We start from the raw sequence: 16384 nt of genomic DNA, 5'->3' as shown, positions 1-16384 counted from the left end.
GGAGGATATATGAAAAAGATCAAACTGTCACGCAGGAAATCTTTTCAAGCACCTACACTGAAGCGACAGCGGAAAAGCTTTAAAGGTCGCGCTGTTTTGGAAACTTTACCGCTGCTCAGCTTTTCCTTCTCCTGGAAAAAAGCATCAGGTTAGCTTTTCCTGCCCCAAACCTCCCTGCCATAAAACTGCTCTATGGGCTCAGTGTGCCTTTGTAGATCAAGCCTACAGCAGCAGCGATGCAGGATTAGGACCTGTCAAGCAAGAGGGGCCGATAAAGGGACCCTCTGCTCTGGGCATGGACCCGGGTGGGCGCGAGAGGGCCAGGAGCACGTGGGGGAGCCCACTGCACTCTGCAGGCACAGGGACCAACAGCCACGGGCCACTGTACCCCCGCACGTGGCTCTGGCGTCCTCTCCTGCTTGTGGCACCTGGCTCCTGGGCGCTGAGCAGCGCCCATCACGCTCACAGCCAAACTCCTCAGGACACGGATGAGTTTCCATGTCATATCGGAACACGTTTAGAGTAGAAATACCGCGTGTAAGCAAGTAAAAAAGATGCCTGTCATCAGAACCTGTGCAAAAGGAGTAACTCGCCACGCAGGCAGTGGCAAGTACAGCCCTTCAAGATTCCTCTGTTGGATAGTTTTAGTAGGAGTAAACGAATCCAGAACAAGCTCTGTCCAATAACTCAAAAGGACTACTTCCAAGAATGTAATTTTCTCAGGGCAGCCGCCAGAGGTGACAGCACACCTACAACCCAAGGTTTGGACACAGAAACTGTTTCAGTGCAGGCCTCTTTCTTTTTTTATTTTTAAATTTTTAAAATGTTTTACATTTTACATTGTTTATTTTTGAATTTTCAATATTTTAAAAATTATTTTCAAATTAAAGCAAGACAACTGCTTTTGGGAACTACTCTATGGTTTCAGGGGACACAAACCAGGTCAGTATAATACAAGACAGGGGGGAAAAGGCAAAATAAACCAGACTCCAAGACCCCTCATCCTAAAGAAGGGTTTTCAAGCCGGCTGGCTGGCAGATGACTCGCGCCCAGCTGCCAGCAGAGACAAGAAACACCCCGTCTGCTACCAAAGCGCTTATGTCGCCCTAGAAGAGTATTTCAGCATTTTGGTGATGATGGGAATTAAGGTATCAATTGTCTCTTGAGGCTTTAAAAAGTGTTTCAACATGACTATGCTATGTAATTCCAGAGATTATGTTAATTTGACCTAATTTTTTCCAGCTACAAAGTCTCTAACTACTGAGAAGCAGAAGTTTCTGCAGCTTCACGCTGCCTGGCTGCTGGCTGGAAAACACACGCGTGCACATCCCTGCCCAAACAGGGGAGGTGAAGCCTCAGCTGTTGTTCTTTGTGGGAAAAGCACACGGAGCTTGTGGGCAGATGTGAAAACACACATCAAGACGACTCAGCGTTAGATCGGTGTCAGGGAAGAATATAAACATTTCTCTTATCAGCATTAACTAATCTTCTGCCTAAGTATGCTGTAGTAAGCAGTAACTGCTGGAACCAGTGAACAATATTGCATTTTCATTACATTTCTAGCCACTTCAGCAGTTCAAAGCCAATACTGAAAAGCATGAAGGAGGCAGTGGAGACCCACCTGGGTCTTGCCAACAGGCTGCCAGCAAGCTGTGAAGTTTAGATACTTCATCATTGCAAACAAAAGGGAGAGAAAAACATCGGGTGGCCGCACGCGCCTGACCCCAAGGTACTTCTGCAAGGCTGGGAGAAAAGCAACCCCCAACGCTGCTTGTACAGGAAACCAAGAGCTGCCCGTCACTGCACTGTGTGGGCATCTAACCCTTTTCCAGTGCAGCCGTACCTCCCCGCGGAGCGGCACCCTCACAGTGGGCAGTGCCCAGGGCTTTGCTCGGCTCTGATGAGAAGTGACTGAGGGGCAACGGCTGGAAAACTGTCAGGCCAGCGGGTCCTGCCTTCCTGCAAGCCTGCCATCCCCCCTTCTCCATGCTGGAGGATTTCAAGAGACATTTCTTGCAGCTTGAGACACACCACTCAGCTGTAGCTGTGGTGGTGCTGAGCATCACCGACCCAGCCGTATGGCAGAAACCCTGCGGGATCCACTAGCAAACCTGGGCAGCACGACACAGCAGCCAGACCATTGCTTGAAATCAGCTGGGGGAGGGGGCTTGGCAACAGCCCTTTCTGACTTTGAGAACCACCCACAGCCCCTTCTTTAATATGAAAAAGCTAGAAAACCACTGCAGAGGAGAGCCTAGAAGCCCAGAGGCTACTGAAAATTCATGATCAATCTGCAACACTTGGAGTTGAAGAGCAAACAACAAATCTGCTATTTATTATGAACAAGCACTACTTCAGAGCCCGAGATGGCAGGTGAGGCTAGCACGCGCTTTGGAAGCCAGTCCCAGGGCGATCCCCGAGATGACAGGCTGATAGCAATCCATTTCCCAGGAGAAGGACAGTCGTTAACATTTGCAGCCTCCAAAATTAACTTAACAGGGTCAATCAAGTGTCAAGACAAATTCTTCCTTTCAGCCTTCCCAAATTCACTGAAAGCATTAACAAATTACCGTAAAACAAAAGCAAACTGTATGCACGTCCATTTACACCAAGACACATGGGACTGTGTTTCTCTGCAAACGGCTCTTAAGGAGACTCTAATAAAGTTTAAACCTACTCTGAAATGAAAGCTGGTTAAGTTAAGAAATTAAAAAAACAGAACTGAAACAAAGTGACCAAATTGCAAAACGGGAGAGTGTTCACGGTAGGGTCTCAAGCATCCAAACTTGGGTGCCTGGAGTTCGGTTTTACTGATAACCACCTGGAAAGAGGAAGACAGAGAATGGCAAGGTCTGGACAACACGATGGTGGATGGCAGACGGCGCACGCACAGTGCGCATTAAGGCACGTTGGGAGAAAGACTTCAATTGCTTGTCCATGCCAGCGGAGTCTGACTTGGTTGCAAAAACCTCAGAAGGAAAGAAGCCACAAAACACCCTGAGCAGGACAGTTAGAGTCAGCTGAGCAACGTCATAAAAGCAAACAAAATGTGAAGGCATTTACACAGGGGATGGTTTACAGCAACAATAAACGTTATGCCATTAACTATTCAATGGTCCATTCTCACCTTGGGTTTGTCACCTCCACCTCCAAAAAAAAAAAAAAAAAAAAAAAAAAGAAAAAGAAGCAAGCAAAAGCAAAAGCAGCAGTTGAAATAGAAAAGATCAGAAAATGACAATGCAAATGGTTACAAATAAACCTGAAAGGCCTTCCTTATGAGTGGAGAGAGTCAGGTCTAGTGAGGAAGTATGATGGATGTGTGTAAAAGAGAGAGGTGACTTGTGATCAGCTGGTTGTTTTTATTAATATTTTCTTGCAAGACAGGGAAAAACTCACAATGCTAACAGCCAGCTCCTCAAAAAGGGTCCTACAGGTGGTGTTCGGCTCAATAAAAAAATGACTGGTGGTATTCCCTTTTCCGGGAGAGCGAGGTAGAGGACTTAACACAGAGAGAGACCAAACATCCAGGCATGAGAAAGCACCTCGAGTCACACGAGGTGAATGAAGTTACTGAAGACCAAACTTTCTGCTTCCGACTATAAAGTTGCTCACAAATTGATACTAATGGGGTCCAGGCTGAAACAACTGCCCGTATTAAATGAGTTCTAAGGCTGTGCGCATCCTTCATTTGAAAGCACCCAATATTAGCCACCAGTAATGGAATTAACAGCTTTTCCTGCCACAGCAGTTCCCGCATTTCCGAAACACCTGCAGTAAGGACGGTCCAACCCACTGAACTGCTGGACCAGGACTTGCGCTGTACAGTGGGTGTATTCGAGAAAACAAAACCAAAAACAAAACCAACAAAAAAACCTGCAAGTAATTAATTTGTTGTTTTTCCCCAGGCTTCATGCTCTGCTTATATACATAAAAGACAATAAACATTCAGGACATTTCCAATGGTTATGAAGGTACCATACCTGTGATGGTGGTAGGGATGGTGGTGGTAGTGGTGGTGGTTGTTGTGGGAGGAGGGATAGTTGTGGGGGGATCTGGATAAAATATAAAAAGGAAAATAATAAAAAAGCAAATTAAGAAAAAACCAAGCAGAACACAACAGCGGTCAATCGTGATCAGAGAGAAACAAGGACGCTAAGAAGCAGCACGGCTGTCAGGTACCTGTCCTCCTCTAAAGCCAGGTGGGGGCTGCCCAGCTGGCTTTAAGGACAGTGGGCCAGATCCTCAGCAGCCAGGCACGGCTTCGAGCTGAACCTGCACCGCCAGAGCTGCGCGCAGGCTCACTCGCGCTGGAGAATCTGGCCCCGAAACTCTTCCCCCCTTTTAGCCTTCTACAATGCTAAAACCAAAATAAAATAAAATAAAAAAAACCCCAGCATAAATTAGTCAATGAGAAAGAGAGAAATGGAATGGGAGGCATAAGAAAAAAAAAAATCAACGCCACACTTTCCACAACAAAAAGAACAGTTCACATGCACAAAGAGAGACACGGTGGTGTTTTGCTGTTTTTTTTCTACATATACATTTGAACATCCAGGAGGGAGGTCTGTGTGAGGGGCCCCCGCTGCGCTTAACAGGCTCAGTATCAACAAGCACATGAATACATCTCACTTTCTTCCCAGGGCCATTCACTTCACTATTCTTCCTCTATGAATACACGTCAGCAGGATGTTAAGAACTACTTCAAAGATAGCAATAGATACAAAGAAATGAGAACATCATTAATAAATACAAGGTATGAGAATTTTCATTGGTATCTTTTAATATAAAAAAAAGTCAGTATTTTTCTGATAATTTCAGCTGAACACTCTTGTTTTGGCTACTAGGGCATCGTCAATGAGAAACACGGATAATGGGTGTGTTTCTCTTCGGGACAGATAACCACTGCTCAGACACACTTGGCCTGTTGAGACTCCAAATGCCGCCGCTTTTCATAGTATTTGTGTTATGTACAGGGGCACATCCTCATCAAAATTACTGGGCAGGAGAAGGTAGATATGAGAAGATGTAAAAGAAAAAAATATGTATCAATGCCCAAATGATCAAATGATCAAACTGAACGCGCTAAGTAGTCGGGAAGACTTTGAACTACGGATTCGTTCGGCAATAATAGAGCATGAAACGTTTCATGGGCTTTTGATTGTAGGTTTCCTCTACTGCATGTCAACTCTTCATCACTAACACATCTGCTACTCTTTTTATCTCCAAGTGAGCCCTCTCAGATTCCCTAATTAAGACATCTGAACTTTAATTATATGCTGCACCTTTATTATCTTCCATACAACTTCCCAAAAGTTAAGACACATTACCTCAGAGTTCACTTCACTGCAAGCGCTTATTTACGGTTCTATCATGAGCAGTTAGTGCCCTTCCCCTGCAGCTGAAGCATCCCCTACGCTTTGACGGGGCGCTCCTTGCTCGCTCATGACATGTAATGTCTCCCCAGGAGCAGTGGGGACTGCAACCGCTGAGGCAGAGCAGAACGAGGGGAAGAAAGTCCCCAGCCTTTCACTCAACCACACGGGGACGATGCTATGCAGCAGGCTCTCCCTCCATAAAAGGAAAAAAAAAAATGTTTTTTTTTTTTAAAAAATTGCACCTAATCGCACTAGAATTTTCTACTAAATATGCCTGCCCACTCCCACGGGGAGGATAGCGTGAAACGCATTTTACAAACCAACATGTTTTCGGTGCTTGTCAATGCGACTGGACACCTCTCACGCCACGCGCACAGCCGCGGAAGGTGCGTTAAGCACACACGGCAGTGGTCACTTTGCCAGCCCTGGCTGCCAGGCGCCATTTGCACCCTTTGGCAGGGGGGCTATGCCAACCCCGGCTCTCGCGGACGTGTACCAGACCGCGGCTCTGCTAAGGCTATGGCTACTCCCCTACGGTAGCCCGGGCACGAAGGGACCGTGCCCAGCATCCCCCCGTTCCCAAGGTAAGGTGATCTGGGAGGGACCTGCACCGACAAGCGGCAAGGCAGAGGATGAGCAGTGAAACACGTTCCCACCAACTTTCATGCCACGCCTACAGAGACACGTCTGCAAGGATGCAGATTCCAGCGCTGCTATAATATTGGCTGTCTCACAGCGGGGAAAGGTGCCAAGGGCTGGAGACGTAAAGGCTTTCCCTGGACAAGTGGGGCAAGAGCAGCACACTCCCTGGCAGTGGCAGCACTTTCCCGCAGGGACAGTTGGAGTTCGGTCCTGTACCAGAAGGCTTCGGATGATGCCCACAGCCCAACAGCTTCCTCCACACCAGCAGCTCTGGATCTCCCCCTTTTAAATTCAGGGTTAAAAGGATTCTTTATGCCATCCAAAGTGCTGGACCCTAGCGGGATGCTCCCAAACGAGCAGAAACTGAACGCAATGGGGATGCAAAACCCTTATTTGCCCTTGAGCTCCTGCCAGACCCTGAGAAGCCCTCCCCCTACATGGCCAAAACGTCTCCCAGGTGCCTGAACTTGAGTCCACCAGTCTGCAGCCCCTGGGACCCTGCATCTCCTTTAAAACAACATGGTCTTGGCTCTCCTCCTGTGGATTTAATCCCAAGGGGGAGCAACACCGAGGAAGTCCCGTGCAGTCTAGTTTTCGCCCACATCCAAATGGCAGAGTAATTAAGGAGTGCGAGAGTTACACTGAGCTCTAAATCCCAGGGCAGTAACATTGGTGAGGGTCCATCTGGCACTCACTCCAGCCAGTATGTAAAACCATGCAAAGAATGCAAGCACCTCATCCACAAGTGCTGTACAGGAGCAGCTTTGCATCATTTGAATCTCATGGGGAACTGCCTCTGTCCTATTTCAACTTCTTTATTCTCCACAACATTACATTGGTGTTTAAAGAAACAAGTGAATGAGTTTGGGTTTTTTTTCCTTTCCACACCATGAGCATACAAATTATTCCATCACAAATGCATACCTGACTTCATTTTGTGAACTGAAGCCTTTTGGAACCACCTGTATGATGTGGCCGATGATGAGCTCAATTTCGGCTCAAAGCTGTAGCTTTGGTGTTTTCTTCAGCCTTCAGCCAAGTTTCTTAGACTGGGCTTAAAACTGCTCACGTGCAAGTGGCATTTGGACAGGTGATGCGACATTCCTGTCTATGGATTTGGATCAGAGCAAGTACAAGAGAATTCGGACTGCACAACTTCAAGCAGCTGTTGCATGGAATGAACTTCCAACCAAAGCAAGTTACGGTCCGGTCCGAGCAGAATCACAGAATCGTTTAGGTTGGAAAAGACCTTTAAGATCATAGAGTCCAACACCCACCACAAGCGTAGCCCAGCCACACAACATCCACTCTTAACAGATAGATTTCAAATATGCAGCCCAAGGGAATTGCTCATAATTAAACTGGGGGATCACTCTTCAAGTGCCTACTGAATCTTCATTATATGCAATGCCTTGTGGCGGGAGCACAGGGTTTAAAGCAATAGCAAAATAATGCAGAGGAACTGAAGAATTAAAGTAGGTACTTAACAGCACTTTAAAAAGATGCTGAGGCATGTTTTAGTGCCTGCTCAGCCACCACATATAGGCTCAAGGCATCTAATTCCTCCAGTTTATTTACTGGTTTGTAATTATCTGGGGATGCTGGCTGATTCTTTGGTAATTTAACTTGCTAATAAAAGACCTAGAACCCTCCCGCCCTGGACCATTGCTGAAGACACTGGAGAAGGTATTACAAAAAAAGGAAAAGGAATTCTTGGAGAAGCCCTAGGAGAACTCTGTCAGGCCAGAGAACTTGGCAGTTCTCCCCATGCCCCTGCTCTGGTTTTTCCTCAGGCTTCCCCTGCCAGCACAGGAGTGCTGCGGCAAGCCCACCGGGACAGCTCCGGAGACCGGAGCCTGCCGGACCCTGGCACAGGCTCTGCACCTGATGCACGACACCGAGAATCACAGAAGCAAAACAAAAGGTTTTCCAGCCCCTACCCCAGCCCGGTATAAGGTAGGTGTGTCAGGAGCTATCTGTAAATCTCGCATCAAGCAAAATGTTAACTTCTGTCAAAGCTTTCAGAGCACGGTATGTTGCAATTATGTGTAAATGAGTCTAGAAGAACGGTGGTTTTTCTCACGTACCGTATACAAACAGCATGTAATCCGCATGTGATTTCCCCACCGCGTTTGAAGCCTCACAGCGGTATGTACCATTATCTGTTTTGTTTAGGTTACTAATGAGAAGGTTTGAACCAGACACTACAACGTGTTGAGGCATCTCATCATCTACTCTTAACCACCTCATGTCCGTAGGCCTACAGAGGAGGGAGAAAAAGAAACAATCACATTACTATTTTCCTATGGTAAAGATGGCATCTTCAATAGTTCATCCACAGACAGAAAGCCCAAACCAAGAAAAAACTGTAAAGAAATAACACATACTTTTTTTTGCACTAGTCAAGCCCGGATGCTGTCGGGCTTCCTCAATTTAAATTTATTTTAACCCAACAGGAAACTGTATCCAGACCTTAAATTTTCTGAAAACACTAATGCAAGCAGGAAGAAAGTTCATTAGTGGTTAATCATTTGCTTATTCAGTAAACCTGAAATCTTTGAGGCTATGGACTACACGTGCATCCACAGGGTGCTCTGAGTGCAGACCTGGACAGCATGTGGCAGAACAGGTACATTTTAACAGGTTTGAACCCTTCCACAAAGCGATGCGATGGACCTGTTTAACCTTGGTGGTGGCCGTGCCGCTCGCTATGAGCATCTCAGCTGTGGGAGGAGAGGAACACCTTCCTCCTTCCCCCAGTCCCTCCTGGCCAACTGTCAGCCTCTCTCTCCTGCATCCCTTTGCTAGCGGAACCAAAGTGAGCATCACCTTTGCATCATTTAGGGAATTAAATTAGCCTGTTGTGTTAGAGCTAGTAAAGAAGGCGAGTGCTGCAGGCCTTGCGGGGTGTGTGTGGTTTTTTTGGTTTGCCTTTTTTTTTTAACTTTAAAAGAATTAGAAAAAAAATTTTAGATTTATCATCGTCTTTAAGCAGCAGTAAGGGGACAGATCAGCTACTCCTGAGACAGCCTTCCCAGCAAGAAAAACACAGCATCTTTCAGGGTGACTCAACAGCAAGCTCTTAAAAGGGGAGCCTCACGCAGGATGACAATTTTCAGCCTGCCCAGTTCCAGAGTCTGCAAGTCAGACTTCGCCAGGAGCTCATACTGCTGGAGGCATCTCACAGCTCAGACTTTCCTTAGCATCCAAATGGGAGACTCCTGTTGTGATGCAGAAGCTGCTAAAGTTTCAATGTCCCAGCCACCTGGGTATTGGCTGCGAAGCTGAGAGCCGGTTCTGGGCAGGGGCTCGGCACCCTCCTCCCCGCCGTCGGGCACGCGGGCCATAGCACAGGCAGCAGAAGCTCCTGGGAGAGCAGAAATGCAGTTTAACCTCAGTAGGGTGGGAAGGGTTTGGATGCTCCTGGCTACAGTTACCAAGAGGCTGTTTGCAGTTTTTGAGTCCCAGCGTTTCACACGCCACGTGCGCTACGTGGCAGCCTGCTTCCAGAGACGTGTCTCCCCCTGCCTGTCCTAGCAGTGGCCAGTTCAGCATCCCCCCACCTCTGGGGTGGGGAGGGGGGCGACAGAAGTTGCATCTAATCTAACAAAATACCTGTACGGGTATCAAAATGGAAACTTCTATTCTCTGCTCTTTTGTTTTCCTCTGAGCTTCCCTCCCTCGATGTTTATAGTGCCAAATTTCGCAGAGAAATGGTTTCATTTAACTGGAGAAACATCCCCCTTCATCTTAAACCTCTGAAAAGGGTTTTATGAAGCCTCTTTGTATTAAAAACATAGAGCTAAACACAGCCCATTATTTTCCTGTATATTTTCTTACGCTTTGAGACACACAGGTGAAGTGACCTTCATAAGCGGATTCCTAGCACATTCTTAGCATCACTGTAACGTTAAGTTAAGTGGCATGCTGCTGGGGAGATGTGTCTGTTTTATTTAATGTGTGTATGTCTTATTCATAGCCTGGAAGGAGGAGGGGGAAAAAAAAAAAGTAAAGAAGCCTATTCATTAAATTCCCAGACGATGGCAAATGGGAGGAACTGCAGTTACCCATGAGAGGAGGAATGCAAAGGGGCTCTGACAGACCGAGCGGGGATTAGATCATAACATGGAATTCAGCAGGGGACATGCCAGTCTCTGACGTAAGGGGAAGGAATCGGCCTCGTGCGGAACAGAAGGAACTGGGAAGCAGGAGCCACCAAAGCGATGTGGGAGAGCAGGAACACTGCTGCTGGGGGGGGGGGGGGGCGGTGACAGCACCCCAAGCCCCCTCGCTGTTGAGTGCTGACACCCTGCCTGTCGCTGCCCACAGCGGCGGAACTGTCAGACTGGATGGCTTCCAGTTCGACTGCACCTGCATAGCTCCTCTGCTCTGGGCACGCTACCAAGGAGGCGCTGACAGACATCAGGGATGTTTGCAGAAATCTTATGAACATGACGAAAATAAAAGAAGATAGTAAATACTTGACAGCCATAAATCCAAGTGGAAGAGAAAGTATTTAAAAAAAAAATAAAGTCGACAAAACTTAAAATTAGAACAACAATGAAAGTGTAGAGGAAAATCTACCCTCCCTTGCCAGGATTTTCCTGATCCATAAATTTCTTCAACTATGTAAGGAAGCCTCAAGGGCATGGCAAGAAGAGGAGAAAGAATAAAACCTGCGTTTTGTAAAAAGCACACAGGGCACCAAAAGGGAGGAAAATCATCACATAGTCAATACAAGCAGAAAGACAGACTGCCTTACCTGGGGGATCCATTCCACTTTACAACCGCTCAGTTCTGCGGTGCCAGTCCTACCTCTGCGTACTGGCACCTCGTGAGGCTCCAGTACGCAGGCCCCTGACCTCGCTTTTGCGGATCAGCTGCCACCGACTGCCACCCACTCCCTGGGCAGAGGCGCAGGGCTGCGGGGCTTCTCGCTTCTGCACCCGGGGGCTCGCTGCGCTGGCTGCCAGAGCCCTCCCAGGAGCCCTTCGGGTGGAAATCCCGCAGCCCTTAGTTACACGGGAATAAATGCAAAGCAGAATAGACGCAGCAGATGCTCAGGTGCAGAAAGCATCTCTCTCTCTCTCACACTGTCACATCGTCTTCGCAGCGGAGAATAGCACACTGAGTGTCTGCAATAGCAGCAGAGGCCAAGCGACGCTTGCGCGCTTCTGCAGCGCGGCCGCGCCAGCACCGGGCCACCTGCTCCGTCCTGGGGAAGCGTCCAACTTACTGTGGTTTTCCAAAAGCTGCGCAGGTCAGTTCCAGCGGCTCCCCTTCTCTCGTGAGGCCTTGCACCGGGTAATTCTGAGAAACCCGCACTTGAGGCTTATCTGCAGGACAAAAAACGTCACTGGGTGAATTGCGGTGCCGGAGAGGCCCGGGTCGTCGCGCGCCCGAGGCGGAGGCGGCTCCGGCACCGCTCTGCCCTGGGCCGGCTGCTGCTCCCGGCCGGAGGGCGAGGCTGGCAGTGCTCCATGTGCCAAGCCCAGCGCCATGGTCCCAGGGCAGACACTTCTGCTGTGCCGGCGTTTGATCTCTGAACTCGCTCGAGCTAAAACGAATTCATTTGCTTTCATGCTGAGGTGAAACCAGAGATATCTGTGGTGCGCAGAACTGACAGGTTTTATTGTGTATCACATATTACTGTATGACAACACTCGGCGTCCACGCATATTAATATTTGGGCTTTACAAGAGATGCTTGTTAGAAACACAGAAATAAGTCACAGCCGCTGCGCTGCTTTTGTTTAAACCACAGAAGGTTTTATTTCGTCCAAATGAAGCTCTTCTAAATCCTAAAATAAACACAGAGAATTAAAGCATTTATAGTTAGGGAGCCAACTCACAAAACACTTTAGTAAGACTTTGCAGGAGGAAGAAGGAAAAAAAAAAAAAAAGCCATACCACAAACACAGAGTCCGCAATTAAAAAAAATCATTACCTCCTACAACTGAAACACAGATTAAAAATGCAATCTAAGCTGTAGCTAAAGTGTTATCAGTGCAAGAAATCAATTCAATGCTACAAATGCCATTAAGCCATATATATTTTTCAGGATTTTACTCAACTGTTCCTTAGGAACAAAAGGCGGCAAAAAAATCAGTATGCACAAAGGTTGAAACCATTTAAATGTTTCTATTTCCTTTGAGAGTAACTGCTACCAAAAATATTGGCTTGCTGCATTTTATTAACTGTGTTTAACTCATTAACATGCTTCCTATGGAATAATAGAGATTGGGGGGGCGGGAGGTGGGGGGGGGGGAAATCCATGTCAGGATTTAACCAATTTAAACTCTCATAATTTTCAGTAATGGAATAAGCTACACGAGTAAATCCTCTCCCGAGATGACTATACCACAAACATTTTATAAACTAATCCCCATTACAGATGCTTCTCGCAGCTATGAAAACTCGGGTGTCTGCAGGCTGGCGGTGGCTGCACGGGGACGGTGACGCTCTGGGGTTGCCCCGTGCCCAGGGTGCGGAGCCCCTGCTGCACCCTGAGTGCTGCCACCTCACCGTGCCTGAGCATCCTCACCGCCCTGCACGTGTGAGGGAGATGTGGAACCAGCTGGTACGCCCTGGGAGCGAGCTGAGGAAAGAAAGGTCCCCCGCGGGGGAAGGGACGTGGCACAAGCGCGTGCCAGAAAAGCATGGGAAAGCAAAAAGCGGTGCTGACAGACAGCATTGAGCCTGGTCTGCGACGCTCGGGTCTGTGCCATGAGCACTTACACAATGCATAAACGTAGGGAGATGAGTTAAACCAAGTATTATGCAGCAAGTAAATCACAAGCAGCATCTTAAACGCCGTGCTCATGCTCACCGCTCTCATTCACAACTCCCACTTCCCCAGCCATCTGCTGGCTATTTATTATTTGCTTTGCAGCAGTACCTAAGAGCCCATGCCAGGAACGCGGATGCCATGATACTCTGTGTCATAGAGCAGAAAACCTTTACAGGCCAATCTACATGGGAACAGAAAGATCACAGCACCCTGTGCTGAGAAAGCTCCGCACAACATCTTCTGCAGCTTGCCTCCCCTGTTGCTCCCATCCCGCTTTCATTAGATAAATTTCAGTATTTCTAATGAGCTGTTTACCAGCTGACAATTACTTATGGAAATCAAGAGGAACACACTGAAGGCTTGCCGTACTGCAAATGCACTGCAAACCAAGCGAGCTCTTCCAGAACCACGGGAGGGGAGCCCTTCCATTTCCCAGCCCACAGTCTTCATTAACCAAACGAAAGCAGCAAAGCGCGCCCGTACCGTTCTCTGGGCACCGCAGAGGTGTCACCTGCGATAGCAGTCTGGGCTTTCTTAGCACAGGTGCACGCACTCGGGAAGACGACAGCATTCCCCCAACAGAGTTACCACAGCGAACATCTCTCCTAAGCAGGACTTGCCAGCACACCAGTAATTACAGCGGGCACTTATGAAAATGCTTCACAGCTCTGAAGGATTCAGAAGGATGGCTGGGCACTCAGGAGAACCGAAATTTTAATTAGGCTCATAGCATACAAAAAAATTTCACTCGCTTCAACCAAGAATTTGGGGCGGGTGCATCTCTCTTTCCTTTTTTTAAAGATATGCCTTTAGACAATCTTAAATTCTATTTCCAGTGCTAAGTGCCTCACCTCAGAGTCAGTGTGTTTCCTTCAGATTACGGACTCTGTTAGCAAAGCTTTCTAAAATGCTGAGCACTTTGGGACCCTGAGCTCCATCCCTACACGGGATCATGACATTCAGTAGCCTATGCCAGTAAAGCTATGATGGTTTTCACTGCCTGGAGAAGCAGTTTGCCACCTACTACCTGCTTTCCTAAAAATGCCATGCCCCAGTGGCTGTGCAATCTGGGACAATGACTATCTCGGATGGTGACCTAGGATGTAAGGCAAGAAGCAGCAGAGTTTTTACCACAAGTGCATTCCAGCAGCTCAAAATCCTCGACTTGGAACTTTGTAATATCATACCGCTGGATTACTACATAAAAATAAATGCTTGCATCTATGCATCCAAGCCACTACATACTCCACTGGCAGCCAATTAGATCTAACAACCCAAAGCTATTTCCTAGTACGCCTATTTCTAGCAGCTTAAAAAACCAGCCTAGTAATTTAATAAGGCACCTTTATTAAGCTAAATTCATTCAAAAGCTAAGAGTGATATACAAGGTTAAATACCAGTAGTCTAAAGGTTACGCTGTAGCAGCAACCAATTTGAAAAACTTATTACAAACCCATTCTGCATTTGATGAGATTTCTTTTACAACAGGCGCGCGCCGTGCCTGCCAGTGCAGGAACCACCGCCTGCCCGGAGGGGACAGCACATCCTGCTCCTCGCCCCGCCGGTCAGGTACGGCGTGCGCCAGCCTGACCCCGTGCCAAAAAATGCTCCTTCCCCCCACCTCCCAACCAAATAAACCTAAGTTAATTTCTCAGGTGATGGAGAGGCTGCAGAGTCCTCCAGCTGAGACGCCGTGCGGAAGCAGAGCTCCCTCCGGCTCTCCCGGCCATCCCAGGCTTCACCCACTGAAAGCCCCGAGTTTTAAAGCTCCGTCGTTGGGAAGTTACCAGAACTCCCTAGCAGCTGCATTTGTCCTCGTTCTTCCTCTTATTAGCTGGTCTCGCAGCTTTTGCGCCATCAGCAAAGATTATTAACGGTGACTTTTTACAAACTTCAAATGCTTCGCGGGAGCACTGAACAGCATTGGGCCAAGCACCCAAGCCAGCATATTCTCTCTAAAAATACCATCGTATGCTGATTACTCCCTAATGACTATCCTTTGAGATCTGCCAGTTAGCGATTTCTTAATCCATTTAAATGTGCGCTCCATCGATAATGCTTAGATCTCATTAGTCAGCCAAGATAAAACGTTATACTGAGTTTGGTGCCTTACAAAAGCCTAAGCCTATTACTTCTACCGGTTTCCTTTCATCAGGCCGACCTATGATCTCAAAGGCAGGCAAGCTCACCGTCTCAAATCCTGTCAGCCAGGTGGATTTGGCAAGCCTGAACTCCTTGCCTGCCTGGAGGACCAGGATGCTCCAGCTGGGTCAGCCTTGGGACCCTCCGCTGCACACCCCCCTCCCCAGCGGGGCTGTGCACATAACCGAGCCGAGGGCGAACATCCAGCTTCTCCCTATGTGCCTCTTTCCCAACGGCTGGTGTGACCTCTGGAGCTCCTGGAGGTGTGCAGGCAGCGCTCCGGAGGCAGCAGTGACATGGGTTTCTCTAACCGCCCACCCCGTGCCTCAGTCCTCAGGATGCTAACGCATCGCGGACCTGACTGTTACCCTGGAGTGTGACCATATACTTAAATAAAAGGCTGGTTTTCTTGGGAAAGGCAAGAAGGGACATGAAAGGCTGTTACGCCCTCGTCCTCATGCCTCTGCCCTGAAATGCAATCAGAAAATACATAACGAGGAAACTACATGCAATAAATTTAACTCTGTGGTCATATCCAGTAACGTCACCGTGCGCAAGAGATACTAGCAGCTGCTCTAGAAAACCTGCATTGCACTTGACGCACGTGTTCTTTGGGGCCACGCCAACCACACCAGAGTTGACTCATAGCACCACAGCAGCTCCTGGTCCTCCAGCCATCTCTGCGCAAGCGATCGGCTCCTACGATGCAGCAATCTGTCCACTCCAAGCACCAACCCTGCACCGAGGCAGCCGCTAGTAACACAGTCAAAAACATTCTGGGAAACACTACTTCTCTCCCAAAGCCCAGGTGACTCCTAACCCTCACCAGCAACAAACCAGTCAACCCCTCGCGGCTGCCGTGCTCCCAGCTAAGGTCGGAAGACAGCCCAAAGCCTTCCTCCCACATGCTGCTTCGGGGGGAAACCATGCAAAGCTACAGATGAGGAAGACCAGCTCCTGAAAGCTGGCTGGGGCTCACAGAGCTCCGACACGGAGCGGGAACGGGCACTGTCCGACAACGCTGAGGTTCCCTCGATGCTCCGGTTGCCTACAGACGCTTGGCAGAGCGGACACGCAGCCAGAGGAGCCATCTGGGACCTCGGCACGTTTCAGCACGGGGTTTCTCCCTCTCCGCTCCAAATTCCAGCCAACCACGTACATTAAGCGAATCGCACGTGACTGTCGATGGCCGGTTTGTTCACGGCAGAGGCGAGGGGACAAGGGCCCGCTCCTGCAGCGGGTCTGGGGCAGGGCTGCTGCAGCACGTGGCTCGGCACCTCTTGCAATGCCAGACCATTTGCTGACAGAGAAAGTGACAAAACTGATTCTTTCAGTGATTCAGCTGAAAACGCTCTTTCCCTGTGCTGTGAAATTAGGTACCAAATCCAAGGTTTAAAATCCATTTAATAATTACCCTATTAATTCATGATGTGCAC

The 16384-nt window shown here is 48.3% G+C and overlaps 1 protein-coding gene across 11 annotated transcripts in view; it reads right to left on the bottom strand.

Annotated features, from left to right (window-relative positions):
- Positions 1-16384, bottom strand: part of CADM1 (cell adhesion molecule 1) — a 170454-nt gene that overhangs the window by 25593 nt on the left and 128477 nt on the right. For 7 of the 11 annotated variants that reach the window (XM_055728488.1, XM_055728490.1, XM_055728489.1 and 4 more), the window contains exons 6-8: positions 11254-11353; positions 8105-8277; positions 3981-4052 (exon numbers count right to left, since the gene is read on the bottom strand). In XM_055728488.1, the coding sequence (XP_055584463.1) occupies positions 3981-4052; positions 8105-8277; positions 11254-11353 (345 nt within the window). The remainder of the gene's footprint in view (positions 1-3980; positions 4053-8104; positions 8278-11253; positions 11354-16384) is intronic. The other 4 variants (XM_055728492.1, XM_055728495.1, XM_055728497.1 and 1 more) reach the window with 1 other exon arrangement.

This window comes from Falco cherrug, chromosome 17 (assembly GCF_023634085.1).
Source record: "Falco cherrug isolate bFalChe1 chromosome 17, bFalChe1.pri, whole genome shotgun sequence".
NCBI lineage: Eukaryota > Metazoa > Chordata > Aves > Falconiformes > Falconidae > Falco > Falco cherrug.
This window is presented reverse-complemented; position numbering and strand designations above follow the sequence as displayed.